Below are 18,780 nucleotides of genomic sequence, written 5' to 3'. Positions count from 1 at the left end.
AGTGAATTCACCAAGATGCCCTTTCTCTCTGTTTTTGCTCTTGAATATAATCCAAGCTTGTTTATATATGACAGCTGTGTTCGTCACCAGTTGTCAGACGGGGGCCTCTGGGGCCCATGAGACATCAGTGTGAGGGTCCCCACAAGACAAAATAATGCAACCCTTAATGCGAATGGGGGGTCATGTCATGGAGGCGCTATAGAGGTCAGCAGAGGCCCCAAGGCGGTGGAGACGTCTGACCTACAGGGCCACGTCTGTCTCAGAACCTCATGTTGTTTCTCTTTCTGTCTGCTCTTCACCATCCTCTTCTGCTTTTCTTTTGAGCTCTCTCTCACTCTTCTTCTCTCTCTCTCTCTTCTCTGGATCTCTTCTCTCTCCTCATCTCTGTCCTCTTCTTCTCTGTCTCTCTCTTCTCTGTCCTTTTCCAGATAAATCATAAGTATCCTGAAAGGAGGTTGTTAGTTGCAGAAGCCTGTGGAGCCTTGGCACCATACCTCCCTGTAAGAAACACCCACACACACACACCATACCTCCTTGTAAGACACACACACACACACCATACCTCCTTGTAAGACACACACACACACACCATACCTCCTTGTAAGACACACACACACACACACACACACACCATACCTCCCTGTAAGACACACACACACACCATACCTCCCTGTAAGACACACACACACACACACCATACCTCCCTGTAAGACACACACACACACACACCATACCTCCCTGTAGGACACACATATACACACACAGACTCTCTGTCACTCACAAACACGCACACACCAGTTCTTAGACACACAAATCCCTGTACACTCATCCTATCTGACTGTAGTTCTGTGTGTGTTTTAACAGAAGGAGATTCGGAGTTCCCTGGTGCTGTCCATGCTGCAGCAAATGTTGGCTGAAGACAAGGCGGATATGGTCAGAGAGGCAGTGGTCAAAAGCCTGGCTATCATCATGGGATACATCAATGACCCGGACAAATACCCACAGGTGTGCAGCGCCAAAGGCTTTCTGAAACGTCTGGTGTCCACGTGAACCGGTGGTCCTGCTTTGCTGACGTCTGTGGTTGTGTTCATATTGCGGTCAGGGTTTTGAGCTGATGTTGCTGTCTCTGGGCGACCCGTCTGAGAGGGTAGTGAGTGCAATCCATCAGGTGTTCATTCCAGCGTTCGCAGCCTGGACCATAGAGCTGGGAAACCTACAGACCACTCTCATCCCCTCTCTGCTGGCTCGCATAGAGACACTTCTCAAGGTGGGTAGACCACAGAACTATGGGTTTATTTATACTAAAGGTAGGTAGATAACAGAACTATGGGTTTATTGATACTAAAGGTGGGTAGACTACAGAACTATGGGTTTATTGATACTAAAGGTGGGTAGATAACAGAACTATGGGTTTATTGATACTAAAGGTAGGTAGACTACAGAACTATGGGTTTATTGATACTAAAGGTAGGTAGATAACAGAACTATGGGTTTATTTATACTAAAGGTAAGTAGACCACAGAACTATGGGTTTATTTATACTAAAGGTAAGTAGACTACAGAACTATGGGTTTATTTATACTAAAGGTAAGTAGACTACAGAACTATGGGTTTATTGATACTAAAGGTAGGTAGACCACAGAACTATGGGTTTATTTATACTAAAGGTAAGTAGACCACAGAACTATGGGTATATTTATACTAAAGGCAGGTAGACCACAGAACTATGGGTTTATTGATACTAAAGGTAGGTAGACCACAGAACTATGGGTTTATTTATACTAAAGGTAGGTAGACCACAGAACTATGGGTTTATTGATACTAAAGGTAGGTAGACCACAGAACTATGGGTTTATTGATACTAAAGGTGGGTAGACCACAGAACTATGGGTTTATTGATACTAAAGGCGGGTAGACCACAGAACTATGGGTTTATTGATACTAAAGGTAGGTAGACCACAGAACTATGGGTTTATTGATACTAAAGGCAGGTAGACCACAGAACTATGGGTTTATTTATACTAAAGGCAGGTAGACCACAGAACTATGGGTTTATTTATACTAAAGGTAGGTAGACCACAGAACTATGGGTTTATTGATACTAAAGGTAGGTAGGCCACAGAACTATGGGTTTATTGATACTAAAGGCAGGTAGACCACAGAACTATGGGTTTATTTATACTAAAGGTAAGTAGACTACAGAACTATGGGTTTATTTATACTAAAGGTAGGTAGACCACAGAACTATGGGTTTATTTATACTAAAGGTAGGTAGACCACAGAACTATGGGTTTATTGATACTAAAGGTAGGTAGACCACAGAACTATGGGTTTATTGATACTAAAGGCAGGTAGACCACAGAACTATGGGTTTATTTATACTAAAGGTAAGTAGACCACAGAACTATGGTTTTATTTATACTAAAGGTAAGTAGACTACAGAACTATGGGTTTATTTATACTAAAGGTAGGTAGACTACAGAACTATGGGTTTATTGATACTAAAGGTAGGTAGACCACAGAACTATGGGTTTATTTATACTAAAGGTGGGTAGACCACAGAACTATGGGTTTATTTATACTAAAGGTAGGTAGACTACAGAACTATGGGTTTATTGATACTAAAGGTAGGTAGACCACAGAACTATGGGTTTATTGATACTAAAGGTAGGTAGACCACAGAACTATGGGTTTATTGATACTAAAGGCAGGTAGATAACAGAACTATGGGTTTATTTATACTAAAGGTAGGTAGACCACAGAACTATGGGTTTATTTATACTAAAGGTAGGTAGACCACAGAACTATGGGTTTATTGATACTAAAGGCAGGTAGATAACAGAACTATGGGTTTATTTATACTAAAGGTAGGTAGACTAAAGAAATCCAGGGAACACAATAGAGCAAATAGCGTTAAGGTCTATCTAGATAAATAGTCTAACTGCTCTTTCTGTCTGCCTGTCTCGGTCTGTCTGTCTTTCTGTCTTTGTCTGTCTGCCTTTCTGTCTGTCTCCTCTCCCTTCCTTCCTCTTTCCATCAGAATGAACACGGTCTGGATGAACACAAGCTCCACATGTTGCTGTCGGCCCTGCAGTCTCTCATCCCTCCTCTGTTCTCCGTGGTGCTTCAGAATGCCCCCTTCACACACAGGGTCAACCTCCAGGGTCACACACCTCCCATTGAAGGTAGGACTCACACACACACACAGACAGACATACACAGACACACACACACACACACAGACAGACAGACATACACAGACACACAGACACACAAACACAGACAGACAGACAGACATGCACACACACACACAGACAGACAGACAAACATGCACACACACACACACGCACAGACACGCACACAGAGGGACACACAGACACACACAGAGACAGACAGACAGACAGATGCGCACACAGACAGACTCACAGAGGGACAGACAGACAGACACGCACACTGACAGACAGACAGACCCACAGAGGGACTGACACACAGACGGACAGACAGACACGCACACTGACAGACAGACAGACAGACACACAGAGGGACAGACAGACACGCACACTGACAGACAGACAGACAGACACGTGCGCACGTGGTGAAGGTTGGCCTGAGTCCTTTTAAAATTAAAGGCCAGCCAGTTTGCCATGTTCTGACCACAATGTACTCTGGCATTGACTTATTACCTTTAACCCCTGACCTCTGTTCGACCCTGTAGTGACCCGGTTCCCTCGTCCCGCGTCCCCCCTGCAGGATGTGGCGACAATCGTGGGCAGCCGGGAGACCCTGAGCGCGCTCCTCATCCTGTACGACTACCAGCTGGAACACGAGGGAACCACTGGATGGGACAGTTTGCTGTGGGTGGTCAACCAGCTGTGAGTGTCTTATACACACACAGACACACACACACACACACAGACACACACACACACGCGTGCGTGCGCACCCCTGAGCTTCTCTGCTCTGTCCAGTCTTCCCCAGCTGATCGACATTGTGGGCCGGGTCAACGTCACTTCTACTACGTGTGTCCACGAGTTCTCGCGCTTCTTCTGGAGGCTCTGTCGCACGTTTGGCAAGATCTTCACCAACACCAAGGTGCAGTCTCCCGTCGGCCTTCTGCCTTGGCGCTGTCCCTGTTGAAATGAAACGTGTGTTTTAATGGTGCTGACAGAAAGGCCTCTCGTCTCCGTCAGGTGAAGCCACAGTTCCAGGAGATCTTGAGGCTCTCTGAGGAGAATGTGGGTAAGTGAGCACACTTAAAGGCATGGGAAAGGAGCTGTTTTCATGAGGGCCTCTGGTTTTGGGTGTTACCCCGTCTCGCTCTTTGCATTCTGAATATTTCTGGAGTTTAAAACAAGCGTGTGGTGAAATCTCTATTATTTTGGTTTGTTTGAAGGGTTTGTTTCGGGGCCTGTTCCACAAGCCAACACACACTCACTGAACCGGGTCATTTATCAGTTTCTCCTGTTTCTGCCGGTTTGATCAAGTGCTTTTACGTGATGCCCTCTGTCCTTCCCAGATGCTTTAACTGGGAATGGGATCCTGACCAAGGCCACTGTTCCCATCTACGCTACTGGAGTACTGACAAGTTACAACCAGGTAAGGGGCCTGTGTTTCTGTCACTGTGGGAGAGAAGCCTGTCTGTCTTATAACCATTACTTAGTGTGTGTGTGTGTTACAGGAGGAGGACCGTAAGCTGCTGGTTGGTTTTCTAGAGGATGTCATGACAACCTTGTCTCTGTCCCACGCCCCTCTGGATAGCCTCAAAGCCTCCTTTGTAGAGCTGGGGTAACACAGACGGACACACACAGACGGACACACACACACACACACACACAGACAGACAGACAGACAGACACACACACACACACAGAAGACACTGAAAGACAGACAGATGCTGACAGACAGACAGACTGACAAGACACAGTAAGAATCACTGGCCAAAAAGATGAACTAGTATTTACTTGGATCTGTTGCCCTCCACTCCCCCAACCCTGCCTCCCCAATCTCTGTCTGTCTGTTTCTACCCACCCTCCACCCCCCCTCTCTCTCCCCCTCTCCCTCTCTCTCTCCCCCTCTCCCTCTCTCTCTCTCTCTCTCTCTCTCTGTTAGGGCTAACCCAGTCTATCATGAGTTGTTACTGACAGTCCTGTGGTATGGTGTTGTCCACACGTCTGCTCTGGTTCGCTGTACGGCTGCTCGCATGTTCGAGGTACCACACCCTGTCACAACACACAGACACACACATTCCCTGCTTAGCAACGCGCCCGGTAGTGGAGCGGGTAATGACACCATGTGAATGTAACCCTGCTCTCTGGTCTTCTGTGGTGGCATGTGTACTAACTGATAATGAGACTTGTTTTATTGAAGGCGTTGGACTCAACGTTGTCTCCTTGCTGATGAAATGACTAGATGGCAGAGTGGGAGTCGTGTTGTTGGAACGTTTGCTGGGTTGTGAACTGGTTTGATCGGCCCCCCACCCCCCCCCCCCCCTCTCTGAAGCATTCCTTGCTTGACATTCTCTAGCCCCCTCTATGGCCTGATTCAGTTTCAATTCCAAGCTTAGGACTGAAATGGAATCAGACCTGCATAAAATACACTGGTGAGGAGGTGGTGTCGGGGCACTACCCCCCCCCCCCCGTCCCCGTCATAGTGGTTTAGCTTACTGTCCCCAAACCCCCTATCACCATCTCATAGTGGTATGTCCCACCTCATCGTTCTCTGCAGGCTAGTTGCCCTTAACCACAGATCTGGGAACAGGTTCCTTCTGCCCTCAAGCCTCAACTTAGCTATTAGGGCACAAACTAAGATCTGACCATGGAACAGTGGCTAGGGGGAACTTCAGCTGTGTTCGCTTGGCTCCTCACTTATCATTTTTTTCAGTTTTTGTGTGTGTTTCTGCGTGTGTGTTTGAGTGTGTCTGCGTGTTTATGTGCATAGATGTGTGTGTGTGTGTGTGTGTGTGTGTGACGTGCCTTGGCGTTGCTGCTGCTGATTCTTGTCGTTGTATATCAATTTCTTCCTTTTCTTTTTTGTTTTTATTCCCCCCCCCCCCTCTCGGCGTGTTGCCATGACACTGCTGGCTCTGTCCATGCCCCGCCCCTGGGCTGTGACATCACTGTGACATCACGGCTGTGTTGTCCAATCAGCTGCTGGTGAAGGGGGTGAATGAGACGCTGGTGGCTCAGAGGGTGGTGCCTGCTCTCATCACTCTCTCCAGCGACCCTGAAATGTAAGTGTCTGCCTCGTCTGGCCGCCTCCCACCCCACCACCTCACAGGAAGAACCCCGTGCCTCTTCAGGGCAGCGGCGGGTAGCCTAGCTTTAGCCTAGCGGGTTAGAAGAACCCCGTGCCTCTTCAGGGCAGCGTCGGGTAGCCTAGCTTTAGCCTAGCGGGTTAGAAGAACCCTGTGCCTCTTCAGGGCAGCGGCGGGTAGCCTAGCTTTAGCCTAGCGGGTTAGAAGAGCGCCGGGCCCCGGGGCAATAGATCTGTTGTTCGGCCCGCCAGCGAGGGCGCTAATGCTAACTGGTACAAGGGTCACTGTCTGTAATGGCTGATCCTCTGGCTCTGACCAGGTATGCCTCGGGCAGAATAAGATGCGCAAGAAGAAAAACAAGGAAACATTTCACGCACAATAAACACAGAGCATATTGTTATTAATATTATTATAATTATTATTGGTATGGAAACAAAAGTGTTCTAGCTGGAATCAGTGGTTTGACTTGTAAACTTCTTCTTCAAACCTCAGGGACAGTGAGGCTTTGCAACATGAATCGGTTTCCAAGTAGGTTATCTGTAAACGCTGTGCCTTCAGGGTGATCCACCTGCCCTCTAATAGTACATGGTCCTAAATCTGTCTGACTCGGGGGGCAACATCTTCCTTGTGTTTCTTCCTGTAGAGGTTGAGGTGCGGGCAAACGTGTGTGGTTCCTTGATGTTAATGTTTACTGTCACTAACACCATGCATCATCAGTGTGCGACACTAACCGGCACCGGCTCTCATTGTGTCATCAGCCTGCGCCACTAACCCCCTTCCGGTCATTGCTGCATCTATATGACCATGCTTGAAAGGACAAAAACACAATGATTTTAAACCCTTTTAGCCTAAAACACATCATGAATCTTAACTCTAAATCCTAACTCTATTATTCTTCAATTAAGACCAGTGACATCCTGAACTTGGTATATGCGATTTTGTCCATTTTTTCTTGGCATCCAGCTGCTGCCCAGTCATGTTCATTGCATCATCAAGTCTGCGGCACTGACCCCGCCCCCCCCCACTCGCTCTGATTGGCTGCCTCTAGAGACTTCCCAGCATGCTCTGCTGTAACGCCGCCCCCTCTCCCCCATCCTCCTCCTCACCCACGTAGAGGATACAACCCCAAACCGTCCGACCCCTCAGGTTCTGGACGCTCGTCTTCGGCCCCCTGGACCCCGCCCCGCCTCCCCCACCCTCTCTCCCTCCTAACCTTTCCCTCCCCCCCTCTCTCCCCATCTTAACATCTCCAGTTGATTCTGCGAGGCATGTCAGAAGCCTTAATGCACCGCCGAGTCGCCCCAGCCCTTATAACTCTGTGCAGTGGGCCTGAATTGTGAGTCAACAGAAACAAGACCCTTTTCTCCCCCCCACCATACTCCCCTCTCTCTCTCCCTCTCTCTCTCTCTCTCTCTCTTTCTGTGTCTCCCTCTAATTCTGTGCATCCTCTTGGTACCATCCGGTGTTTAATATTGTTTAAATGACCCCTGGAATGATCTAACGTCACCATTAACCTCGGCATTAACATACATGATCCATACTGATGATTGATTGGTGTTGGTCAGTTTCCTGTGGTTGGGTCAGTGTTGATGAAGGGGGGGCGTGTGTGAATCATGACCCCTGTGTGAATCGTGACCCCTTCTGATCTGTAGTTCGGTCAGGATATCTACTATACCTGCCTTCGGCACCATCATGGAGACTGTCACCCAGAAAGAGGTACGAACAAGAACAACAATATTAAAATAAGCCACGCAAAAGGGCACGCATGTACTGTACACGTACACACACAAGGTCAGAACATGCACATACCGTGGCTCTCAAAAGTATTCACTGCCTTTTGACTTTTTATACAAACCAACTGTAGACCTCCCAGAGACAGGTGTTTTTAACCAACTGTAGACCTCCCAGAGACAGGTGTTTTAACCAACTGTAGACCTCCCAGAGACAGGTGTTTTTAACCAACTGTAGACCTCCCAGAGACAGGTGTATTTAACCAACTGTAGACCTCCCAGAGACAGGTGTATTTAACCAACTGTAGACCTCCCAGAGACAGGTGTTTTTAACCAACTGTAGATCTCCCAGAGACAGGTGTTTTAACCAACTGTAGACCTCCCAGAGACAGGTGTTTTAACCAACTGTAGACCTCCCAGAGACAGGTGTTTTAACCAACTGTAGATCTCCCAGAGACAGGTGTTTTAACCAACTGTAGACCTCCCAGAGACAGGTGTATTTAACCAACTGTAGATCTCCCAGAGACAGGTGTTTTAACCAACTGTAGACCTCCCAGAGACAGGTGTTTTTAACCAACTGTAGATCTCCCAGAGACAGGTGTTTTAACCAACTGTAGACCTCCCAGAGACAGGTGTATTTAACCAACTGTAGACCTCCCAGAGACAGGTGTTTTAACCAACTGTAGACCTCCCAGAGACAGGTGTATTTAACCAACTGTAGACCTCCCAGAGACAGGTGTTTTAACCAACTGTAGACCTCCCAGAGACAGGTGTTTTAACCAACTGTAGACCTCCCAGAGACAGGTGTTTTAACCAACTGTAGACCTCCCAGAGACAGGTGTTTTAACCAACTGTAGACCTCCCAGAGACAGGTGTTTTAACCAACTGTAGACCTCCCAGAGACAGGTGTTTTTAACCAACTGTAGATCTCCCAGAGACAGGTGTTTTTAACCAACTGTAGATCTCCCAGAGACAGGTGTATTTAACCAACTGTAGATCTCCCAGAGACAGGTGTTTTAACCAACTGTAGACCTCCCAGAGACAGGTGTTTTAACCAACTGTAGACCTCCCAGAGACAGGTGTATTTAACCAACTGTAGACCTCCCAGAGACAGGTGTTTTAACCAACTGTAGACCTCCCAGAGACAGGTGTTTTAACCAACTGTAGACCTCCCAGAGACAGGTGTTTTAACCAACTGTAGACCTCCCAGAGACAGGTGTTTTTAACCAACTGTAGACCTCCCAGAGACAGGTGTTTTTAACCAACTGTAGATCTCCCAGAGACAGGTGTTTTTAACCAACTGTAGACCTCCCAGAGACAGGTGTATTTAACCAACTGTAGACCTCCCAGAGACAGGTGTTTTAACCAACTGTAGACCTCCCAGAGACAGGTGTATTTAACCAACTGTAGACCTCCCAGAGACAGGTGTTTTAACCAACTGTAGACCTCCCAGAGACAGGTGTTTTAACCAACTGTAGACCTCCCAGAGACAGGTGTTTTAACCAACTGTAGACCTCCCAGAGACAGGTGTTTTAACCAACTGTAGACCTCCCAGAGACAGGTGTTTTAACCAACTGTAGACCTCCCAGAGACAGGTGTTTTTAACCAACTGTAGATCTCCCAGAGACAGGTGTTTTTAACCAACTGTAGATCTCCCAGAGACAGGTGTATTTAACCAACTGTAGATCTCCCAGAGACAGGTGTTTTAACCAACTGTAGACCTCCCAGAGACAGGTGTTTTAACCAACTGTAGACCTCCCAGAGACAGGTGTATTTAACCAACTGTAGACCTCCCAGAGACAGGTGTTTTAACCAACTGTAGACCTCCCAGAGACAGGTGTTTTAACCAACTGTAGACCTCCCAGAGACAGGTGTTTTAACCAACTGTAGACCTCCCAGAGACAGGTGTTTTTAACCAACTGTAGACCTCCCAGAGACAGGTGTTTTAACCAACTGTAGACCTCCCAGAGACAGGTGTTTTAACCAACTGTAGACCTCCCAGAGACAGGTGTATTTAACCAACTGTAGATCTCCCAGAGACAGGTGTTTTAACCAACTGTAGACCTCCCAGAGACAGGTGTTTTAACCAACTGTAGACCTCCCAGAGACAGGTGTTTTTAACCAACTGTAGACCTCCCAGAGACAGGTGTATTTAACCAACTGTAGATCTCCCAGAGACAGGTGTATTTAACCTGAAATCATGTGAAACACCTTAATTGCATTCAGGTGAACTCCGTTCAACTACAAACCCGATTCCAAAAAGGTTGGCACAATGTACAATTGTGAATAAAAACAGAATGCAATGATGTGGAAGTTTCAAATTTCAATATTTTATTCAGAATACAACATAGATGACATATCAAATGTTTAAACTGAGAAAAGGTATCACTTTAAGGGAAAAATAAGTTGATTTTAAATTTCATGGCATCAACACATCTCAAAAAAGTTGGGACAAGGCCATGTTTACCACTGTGTGGCATCCCCTCTTCTTTTTATAACAGACTGCAAACGTCTGGGGACTGAGGAGACAAGTTGCTCAAGTTTATGAATAGGAATGTTGTCCCATTCTTGTCTAATACAGGCTTCTAGTTGCTCAACTGTCTTAGGTCTTCTTTGTCGCACCTTCCTCTTTATGATGCACCAAATGTTTTCTATGGGTGAAAGATCTGGACTGCAGGCTGGCCATTTCAGTATCCGGATCCTTCTTGGATATAACTGTCAGCATTGATGGTGCCTTTCCAGATGTGTAGGCTGCCCATGCTACACACACTCATGCAGCCCCATACCATCAGAGATGCAGGCTTCTGAACTGAGCGCTGATAGCAACTTGGGTTGTCCTTGTCCTCTTTAGTCCGGATGACATGGCGTCCCAGTTTTCCAAAATGAACTTCAAATTTTGATTCGTCTGACCACAGAATACTTTGCCACAGTCCATTTTAAATGATCCTTGGCCCAGAAAAAACGCCTGCGCTTCTGGATCCTGTTTAGATACGGCTTCTTTTTTGACCTATAGAGTTTTAGCCGGCAACGGCGAATGGCACGGTGGATTGTGTTCACCGACAATGTTTTCTGGAAGTATTCCTGAGCCCATGTTGTGATTTCCATTACAGTATCATTCCTGTATGTGATGCAGTGCCGTCTGAGGGCCCGAAGATCAAGGGCATCCAGTATGGTTTTCCGGCCTTGACCCTTACGCACAGAGATTGTTCCAGATTCTCTGAATCTTTGGTTGATATTATGCATTGTAGATGATGATAACTTCAAACTCTTTGCAATTCTTCTCTAAGAAACTCCTTTCTGATATTGCTCCACTATTTTTCGCCGCAGCATTGGGGGAATTGGTGATCCTCTGCCCATCTTGACTTCTGAGAGACACTGCCACTCTGAGAGGCTCTTTTTATACCCAATCATGTTGCCAATTGACATAATAAGTTGCAAATTGGTCCTCCAGCTGTTCCTTATCTGTACATTTAACTTTTCCGGCCTCTTATTGCTACCTGTCCCAACTTTTTTGGAATGTATAGCTCTCATGAAATCCAAAATGAGCCAATAAGTGTCCCAACTTTTTTGGAATCGGGTTTGTAATTATAATACTTGTGTAGACAACTGGATGCCCCCACAGCTCAGTCAGGTGTGTCATAGCAATGGAAGTGAACATGTATGTTATGTTTTATATTTTTAATTAATTTAGAAACAATTTGCAGATTGTGTTTTTCACTTTTCACTGACATTATGGACTTTTTATCAGTGGCAAAGACTCCTTAAAAAGATACATTTTCATTTCATGTGGAAACGTGTGGAAAGGAATACTTTTCAGGGCGATTGTGCTACACACAATACAAACACACATGTAACACCCATGCTCATATGTGTGCGTGTGTGTGTGTGTGTGTATTTGATGGATGTGTGTGTGTGCGTGCCGGTGTGTGTGTATTTGATGTGTGTGTGCTTGTGTGTGTGTATTTGATGTGTGTGTGTGAATTTGATGTTTGTGTGTGTGTGCGTGCCCGTGTGTGTGTATTTCATGTGTGTGTGTGCCATGTGTGTGTCTGCGTGTGTGTGTGTGTGTGTGTGTGCGTGCATGCATGTGTCTGCGCGTCAGTTGCTGGAGCGTGTGAAGATGCAGCTGGCGTCGTTCCTAGAAGACCCACAGTACCAGGACCAACACTCTCTACACATGGAGATCATCAGGACCTTCGGACGGGTCGGCCCCAACGCCGAACCACGCTTCAGAGACGAGTGTCAGTGCCACGGTCTCACACACCCACACGTGCACAGTAAAACAAGCATGCCGGCACACACATCGAATACACACACATGGGCACACACACACACACACACACACAGTAACAGTGGTTTTGTGTCTTTCTCTCTTCCAGTTGTTCTGCCCCACCTCCACAAGCTGGCGCTGGGTAACAATGTCCAGCCCTCAGAGAGTAAGAGAATAGACATCGCTACTCAGCTGTTTGAGGCCTACAGCGCTCTGTCCTGCTGCTGTATCCTTTACTGTCTGACTGACTGTCCACACGTCCTTCTGCCTGTCTGACTGTGTCTGTCTGTCTTTCTGTATTGGTCAGGCTGTCTTTATGTCTGTCTCATTTGGTCTGTCTGTATTTCTCGGTCTGTCTTTCTGTATCGGTCTGTCTGTCTGCCTCGGTCTGTCTGTCTTTCTGTCTCAGTCTGTGTTTTTGTCTGTCTATTTGTCTGTGTCTGCCTTGTGTGTACAATGCCACTTATACACAACTGACACCATTTTGATTGAGGCAGACAGCTACATGTTAACATGTTGAGTCAAGATCCCTCCAAAAGGGAAGGCATTGAAAGGCTACCAAGTTCATAGGCCTTTGATATCTGTTTATTTTTCTAATGTCCAATAAGCATTATGTACTTATTAAGACTTTGCTTGAACTGAACTCAGAGTGTGGGCTTGGCTGGGATTCAGGGGGGCGCAGGGTTTATTATACAGACGTGACTGAGAATATGTCTTCAGAGTCACAAGACATGGGTCATAGCCAGGTTAGTGTGGTCAGAGCTCCTATAGGACAGATGGTTAAACAGACTGGTCTCAGCCGCTGTGGTAAATATAGCACGCTAAATGTTTATACATTAGCTGTACATGGGCCTCTTCAGGCTGATTTTCTGCACCGATTTCAACTTTTTGATGTGGACTAAGTGGTATTTGGTCCGTGGCCCGAGCTGTATGGAGCTGGGAGAGTGTGTAGTTCATACAGTGGTTGCCCATCTCGTTGGCGAGTGGAGAAAGGAAAATAAACTCCCTCCATTTTTGGGTCTGGAGGCTGATTATAGGGTTGACTGGGCAGAGGGAGGTGCAGGGAGAGGTGGACACACCACAGCCCGCCTCGGAGAGATACGAGGGAGGAGGGAGGGCGGACGAGAGAGTGAGGGACCGCAAAGGCAGCGATGGAGACGCCAGGGAGGAGAAGGGAGAGCGGCCTCCAAACTTCTGGTCAGAGTTCCCAGCAGAAGACTCAGTCCGGGTGCATACTGAAGTGGCCGTCCCTCCCTGAACGTCTTCCCAAAACGGTGTGGTTCCACAAGGGCTTATTTCGCAGCTCATGTACCTCCCTCAGCTCCCCTCTGGTGACCTCCATGCACTTTACACACACACACACACTCACACGCTGGCTGGGGTTTTGTACAATGTGGTTACACCAGGTCTAGAGTAGGGGCCTCATTTAGCTTTTGTTACTGTGGCTACAAACCCCAAAAATCAGAGCTCTGACATCATCAGTGTGTGACCAGCAAGAGGAAGCGCCGTGGCACGCTGGGAAATGCAGTCGTATTGCAACTGCACCTTACTAATCTTATTTACTGGTCCATCAACTCTGTTGGGGTTTTACTTCTATTTCACCGGCCTGTTCACTTTTCCGGTGCTCAGTCACTGTGCATTGTGTGTAGGTGTTCTGTTGCCCGGTGTTTATTTAGTTGGGTGAAGATGAAACCCCCGTGTTAAGGTTCAGGGGTATGTCACATCAAATGTTGTCAGAGTCTGGTTGTCTGTTTCTTGACTCCCTGCCCCAGTCATTTCAGAGGAACTGATGGTGACTCATTTCCTGCCTGGCTTGAGGTGTCTGAGAGCCGACATGGAGCAGCTGTCCCCTGAACACGAGGTACTAACGCACACGCACGTTCCCAAAACGCATGAACCGAAATGTTTCCAGTGCCAGCTAAGGACCAGCTGATTCCTTCACCCGGGGTTTGAAGGGAGGGTGGACTTTCCACAGAACGGCAGTCTGATTCCTTCACCAGTTGAGGGGAGGGAGGGTGGACTTTCCACAGGACGGCAGCCTAACGGCAGTCCTTTTCTTTTGTTGCAGGTGATCCTTAGCTCCATGATCAAGGAGGGGGAGACAAAAGTGGAGAACCGAGGCATCGGACAGGCTGAGGGGTGAGTGACTGACGGGCGAAGCGGGCCTCGTCTCTATGTGCGCTGCGCCATCACGGCATGCGAAATACACAAAAAAAAACTCATCCGGAGGTCTTCATCTGGATTTTTTTGAATGGTTGATTCACAGTCATGTGACCTACTGAAAGTCAGGGCGCAGACAACAGTCGGGAAACATGTGCTTTCTCCGCAGTCTTTGGATCACTTACATTTTTCTTTCATAATGACCCCATTTCTTCTGCCAGAGTATCTGGAATTTCAATTTAATACATTTAGACTTTTACACTGACTAAGAAAGGTCAGTTTATTGTATTTCCATCTCTCTTGAAAACCACAACTGTTTTCAGAATTTTATTTTTCTATTGTTTTTGTATTGTCCACAGAATAAATATATCTTAGTTTTTAAGTTGACATTTTTGTATTTTAAAAGACGGCCGTAGAATTTTGTCTACCCCCGGGCAGGGAGGTAAGAGAAGAGGAGAAAGCCTTTAAAACGATTTGGGATCCAGCCATGTTGTGGATGACAAATGGAGGGGAAATTAGGGACAGTAGAGAAGAGGAAACTGGTAAAGAGAATTGGGACCAAGCCATTGAGTGGGTGTGTTCAGAAAAAGTTTCTCCCTGTAGACGCGTTTCTGCCTCATTAAAAGAGGGAGAGGTAGAGAGGGAGGGAGGGAGGGATAAAATACAGGGAATGAGAAGGCGGCAGAGAGGCAGTAGGAGAAAGGAGAACGAGGAGGCTTTTCTCCGTTACCATGACCGTATGTGGAGGCCGGGGATATTGCATGTGTTGTTTTAGGCTCAACATGTCTGTCAGACACCATGTTACTACCCCACTGCCCTCCCTCTCCTAGGGGTGTTGACCATATGTCGGCCTTTATCTGCGTGGTCCACCCCCATCAGGCAGCGAGACAGAAAGAGGAACTCTCCTAACCGTCAGTGACAAGTGAACAGAAGGCACTGTTTCTGTTAAGACTTTCCCAATCCACTTCCAGATAAATGGAGAGATAGGCAAAGCAAACAAATGAGCGTCTTTCATCTGACAGTTTGTGGCAATCAGTCACTCTTATTGGTATGTTCAGGGGGATTAGAGAGGCCGCAGAGTTTTATGAGTGAAATAAGTGTACGGGGTGTTTTTGTGACGATACAGAGCGATCGACCGAGCGTTCACGGTACTTCTCTTTCTGCAGCTCGGTGTCCATCGCGGCCAGTCTGGTGGGCGAGGACGCCAAGACCAAGTTCCTGAGTAAGATGGGTCAGCTGACCACGTCTGGCGCCATGCTGGCCAATGTGTTCCAGAGGAAGAAGTGATTCCCCTCCGCCGCCCACTTGCCCCGGCGCCCAGTGCACTACATATCCCATGAGCCTCCAGGTTTCTAGGAGCGCCGGCCCGGCCGCCAGCGATAGGCCGAGGCCTCTGTCAGAACACCTTTTAAATGCACCCTTTCACTCCGACCTGGCTGGACACGGGAGAGCCACGAGGTCGAGCCCTCGCACGGGAGGGAGGAAGAAATGCCCTTTTCTTTTTTGACGTATTCAGTCGGGGTGTATATCATTAGTCTGAAGTTGCTTCCTCTCCTCTTCTCACTGAGAACATGTGCGGGGGGGGGAGGAAGCCGTTCTAGAACATTTAGATACACCCACAGAACATTTGACCAAGCCGGGTTTGATTTTGAATTTCAACGGGGGCCATGTTGGCACCAAAAACTTTCTGAACGTGGCGGTCCAGTGTAGTTAGAAGGTGCGTGCTGTTCTGAGTCAGAATGTGATTGTCCAGGATTCTTTTGGTGTCGACATGGAGAGGAATTGTTAACTAACTGATGTCTGTATGTTCATGGCTCTGGGGAATCACCTACTTGAAGTCAAAATTAATCTGCCTTTATTTCATTACGTTTCACTGTTGTTCTTGCCGTCTCTATTTTGTAATTTATTTATGTCTTAAGATTTTATTTCAACCTCCAAAGAAATTTGCACTTCACTTTTTAATTATTTTTTCTTTATTCTCTGTGTTTTGATTTCCAATTAATGTTATTATAAACAATATGATATACAGTAAGTGGTCTTTGTCACCTACCATTCATTGACTTTGTGGGTTTCTGTTGGAAATGTGATGATTAACAAAAGAGAACACGGATTCCTTCTCTCCCAATCTCGTTCTGCCTCTGTGTGTTGCGGTGTCTGTCGGCTCTTTTCTAATAGCTGTTGTGATTTTGGGTTGAAAAACCGTCCTGTTGGGACAAGCTCAACAGGTGAACGCTTGTATGACACTCAGTGGACGAGGTTGGTACCCATATGATTATGTACATTTGAAATTGGTGTCGTGCAATAGTAAAGACTAAAACAATGATGTACTTATGTACACCTGCCTCTCATCGTTATTGCTCCCGTGCGTGTGTTTGCGCGCGTGCTCGCACTTGTGTGAAAACATTCCCTGTTACCATACAATACAGACCTGGGCGCAGGTGTTCGGAGTAATAAAACGAATAAGCCCATGGTAAATACAGAAAATACACGCACACACACACACACACCAACACTTCAAAAGGCTTTCTGTCCAGGATTCCAAAGTTCAGCGGATTGGGGCTGCAGTGTTCGTCGTAACGTTAAGGGGTGATTTGAGAGCCCACGCCCCGTCCATAACAGTGAGCCCAATTTGCATATTTGTAATATTTAACATTGTTACTGATAACTCAGCAGGTGGGCAAATAGCTGATATCGTTTGGGACAGTACTTAAGGAAAATACGGAACACGCTTTGAAGCATGTTGGTATTTGTGTGCGTGTGTAAGCATCAGTGTGCGTGCCAGATTTTGTTTTGAGTGAACAGTTAGCTGTGTCAAGAGAATGCTGAATTTTGATTAAAGACTTCTTGGTGTCTGGTGTTTGTTCTTAAGAGTTCGGGCGTGCATGTTGAAATGACACCGATCTGGACTTAGTCATGAGACTGACTTTAAGCCAGTACTTGTGCTGCGGTGACTCAGTGAATAGTGCCTGTATCCAAAGCAAGTGGAAGAAGTTGTCTTCAAGTCGCAACCATGGGAATATGGTGACCTCTCTATTTTTACCAATTTGACCACTAGTGTGTGTGTGTGCCCGTGAGCTCCTTTAGCCGAGTCCAGAGATGTGCTCACCTGGACCGTCAAAACCAAACGCGCGCGCAGATTCAGAGTATGGCTGATCAGTGCAATTATCACTGAAGTCCTTGTTTTTACCCTTTTCCTGGTTGTGTTTCACTGTCTTCCTTTAGGAAGTGTTGCCTGTAGCAGATAATAGGGTGTGCGGAAGCATATATTTCTTCACTGTGAATCACTGTGCTTTTTTTTTTTCACTGTGGCATTTTGGGCAACAGTTATTCTTACACACACATACACACATGACATGGCTGTAGTTTTAGACACGTTTTGTACCTCAGGATTCATTAAACCATTTTGTGCGTTTAGAAATATGTTCTAGTTCAGGCACTTAATTGCTATGCGGGTCAATTCAACCTCCTGTTTGCTGATCTACTAACTGGAGAGGCCCTGCCACAAATATGCCTTGCTCAGCGGAAGCTTACGGGAATAGCGGGGGGGGGGGGGGGGGGGGGGGGCAGTTCTAAGGAGCAGTTAAAAAAGAGTGTGCAGTCTTAACTTCTTTTTCTGCTTTGGTTTGTGGGTTGCTGGGGATCTGTCTCGTCTCTGCTCTTTAGTTCACCATACTAAAATCAGAGGTTCAGCCCTTGAGAATGCATTTAATATATGACGGGTCCTTCCTCCACACTGAGGGCCGTGTGTCGTTGAGACAGGACAAACGTGCATGTTTTACCTCATAACGACTAGTCCAGACTATTGCAAACAAATTCACAATACAGACATATATTATGTCTGCGTTGTGAATTCAGGCAGCATTTCAAACAAGACAACACACATGGACATGCCCGCATCGTGTGCCTTCTGTCAAAATCTTGTTGCAGACTGTTTGATTGATAATTGTCAGACCAGCGAGTGAATGAATGTTCTTAAGCTAGTCAAATAATCTTCGTAAACGTGGAAGCAGATCTGACATGATTTGTCTGGACCTCAATTTTTGCATATAACTGATTTATTAATAAGGATGTGTTGACTTCTGAGATCCACTGTAAATCTTCCTTTTCAGACTAAGATTATTCTGGGACATTGTTATTATTATTTGAAAAAGGGTAGAAGAATCAAGCCCTGGATGTATTTTCTGTTTTTCCAGATTGACATACGCTCATTTGATGGTGTTGAAAACGAAAACCAAGTTAAAGCGCTCGATATCAGGCGTGGGTCATCAGTACCAACGTGAGTGTCTCACAGGAAAGTAATGAGTCAGTGCACTTCATTTGTCCATTAAAGACTGGATCTGTTTAACAGAGTCACTAATTTCTCCGCG

The 18,780-nt window shown here is 46.6% G+C and overlaps 1 protein-coding gene across 6 annotated transcripts in view; it reads left to right on the top strand.

Annotated features, from left to right (window-relative positions):
• Window positions 1-16,748, top strand: part of relch (RAB11 binding and LisH domain, coiled-coil and HEAT repeat containing) — a 32,817-nt gene extending 16,069 nt beyond the window's left edge. For 3 of the 6 annotated variants that reach the window (XM_029116409.2, XM_029116414.2, XM_029116412.2), the window contains 17 exons: window positions 429-500; window positions 865-1,005; window positions 1,103-1,267; window positions 3,041-3,185; window positions 3,716-3,872; window positions 3,969-4,092; window positions 4,191-4,239; window positions 4,517-4,596; window positions 4,679-4,785; window positions 5,110-5,209; window positions 6,147-6,229; window positions 7,906-7,969; window positions 12,086-12,224; window positions 12,363-12,479; window positions 14,026-14,114; window positions 14,322-14,392; window positions 15,580-16,748. In XM_029116409.2, the coding sequence (XP_028972242.1) occupies window positions 429-500; window positions 865-1,005; window positions 1,103-1,267; window positions 3,041-3,185; window positions 3,716-3,872; window positions 3,969-4,092; window positions 4,191-4,239; window positions 4,517-4,596; window positions 4,679-4,785; window positions 5,110-5,209; window positions 6,147-6,229; window positions 7,906-7,969; window positions 12,086-12,224; window positions 12,363-12,479; window positions 14,026-14,114; window positions 14,322-14,392; window positions 15,580-15,700 (1,824 nt within the window). In that variant the 3' untranslated portion in view covers window positions 15,701-16,748. Of the gene's footprint in view, window positions 1-428; window positions 501-864; window positions 1,006-1,102; window positions 1,268-3,040; window positions 3,186-3,715; window positions 3,873-3,968; window positions 4,093-4,190; window positions 4,240-4,516; window positions 4,597-4,678; window positions 4,786-5,109; window positions 5,210-6,146; window positions 6,230-6,745; window positions 6,782-7,506; window positions 7,590-7,905; window positions 7,970-12,085; window positions 12,225-12,362; window positions 12,480-14,025; window positions 14,115-14,321; window positions 14,393-15,579 lie in introns of all 6 variants that reach the window. The other 3 variants (XM_029116413.2, XM_029116410.2, XM_029116408.2) reach the window with 2 other exon arrangements.
• Window positions 16,749-18,780: the final 2,032 nt, after the last annotated feature.

Source organism: Esox lucius, chromosome 21 (genome assembly GCF_011004845.1).
Source record: "Esox lucius isolate fEsoLuc1 chromosome 21, fEsoLuc1.pri, whole genome shotgun sequence".
Classification (NCBI taxonomy): Eukaryota; Metazoa; Chordata; class Actinopteri; order Esociformes; family Esocidae; genus Esox; species Esox lucius.
Note: the sequence above shows the minus strand (reverse complement) of the source record. Positions and strands in the feature narration are given on the sequence as shown.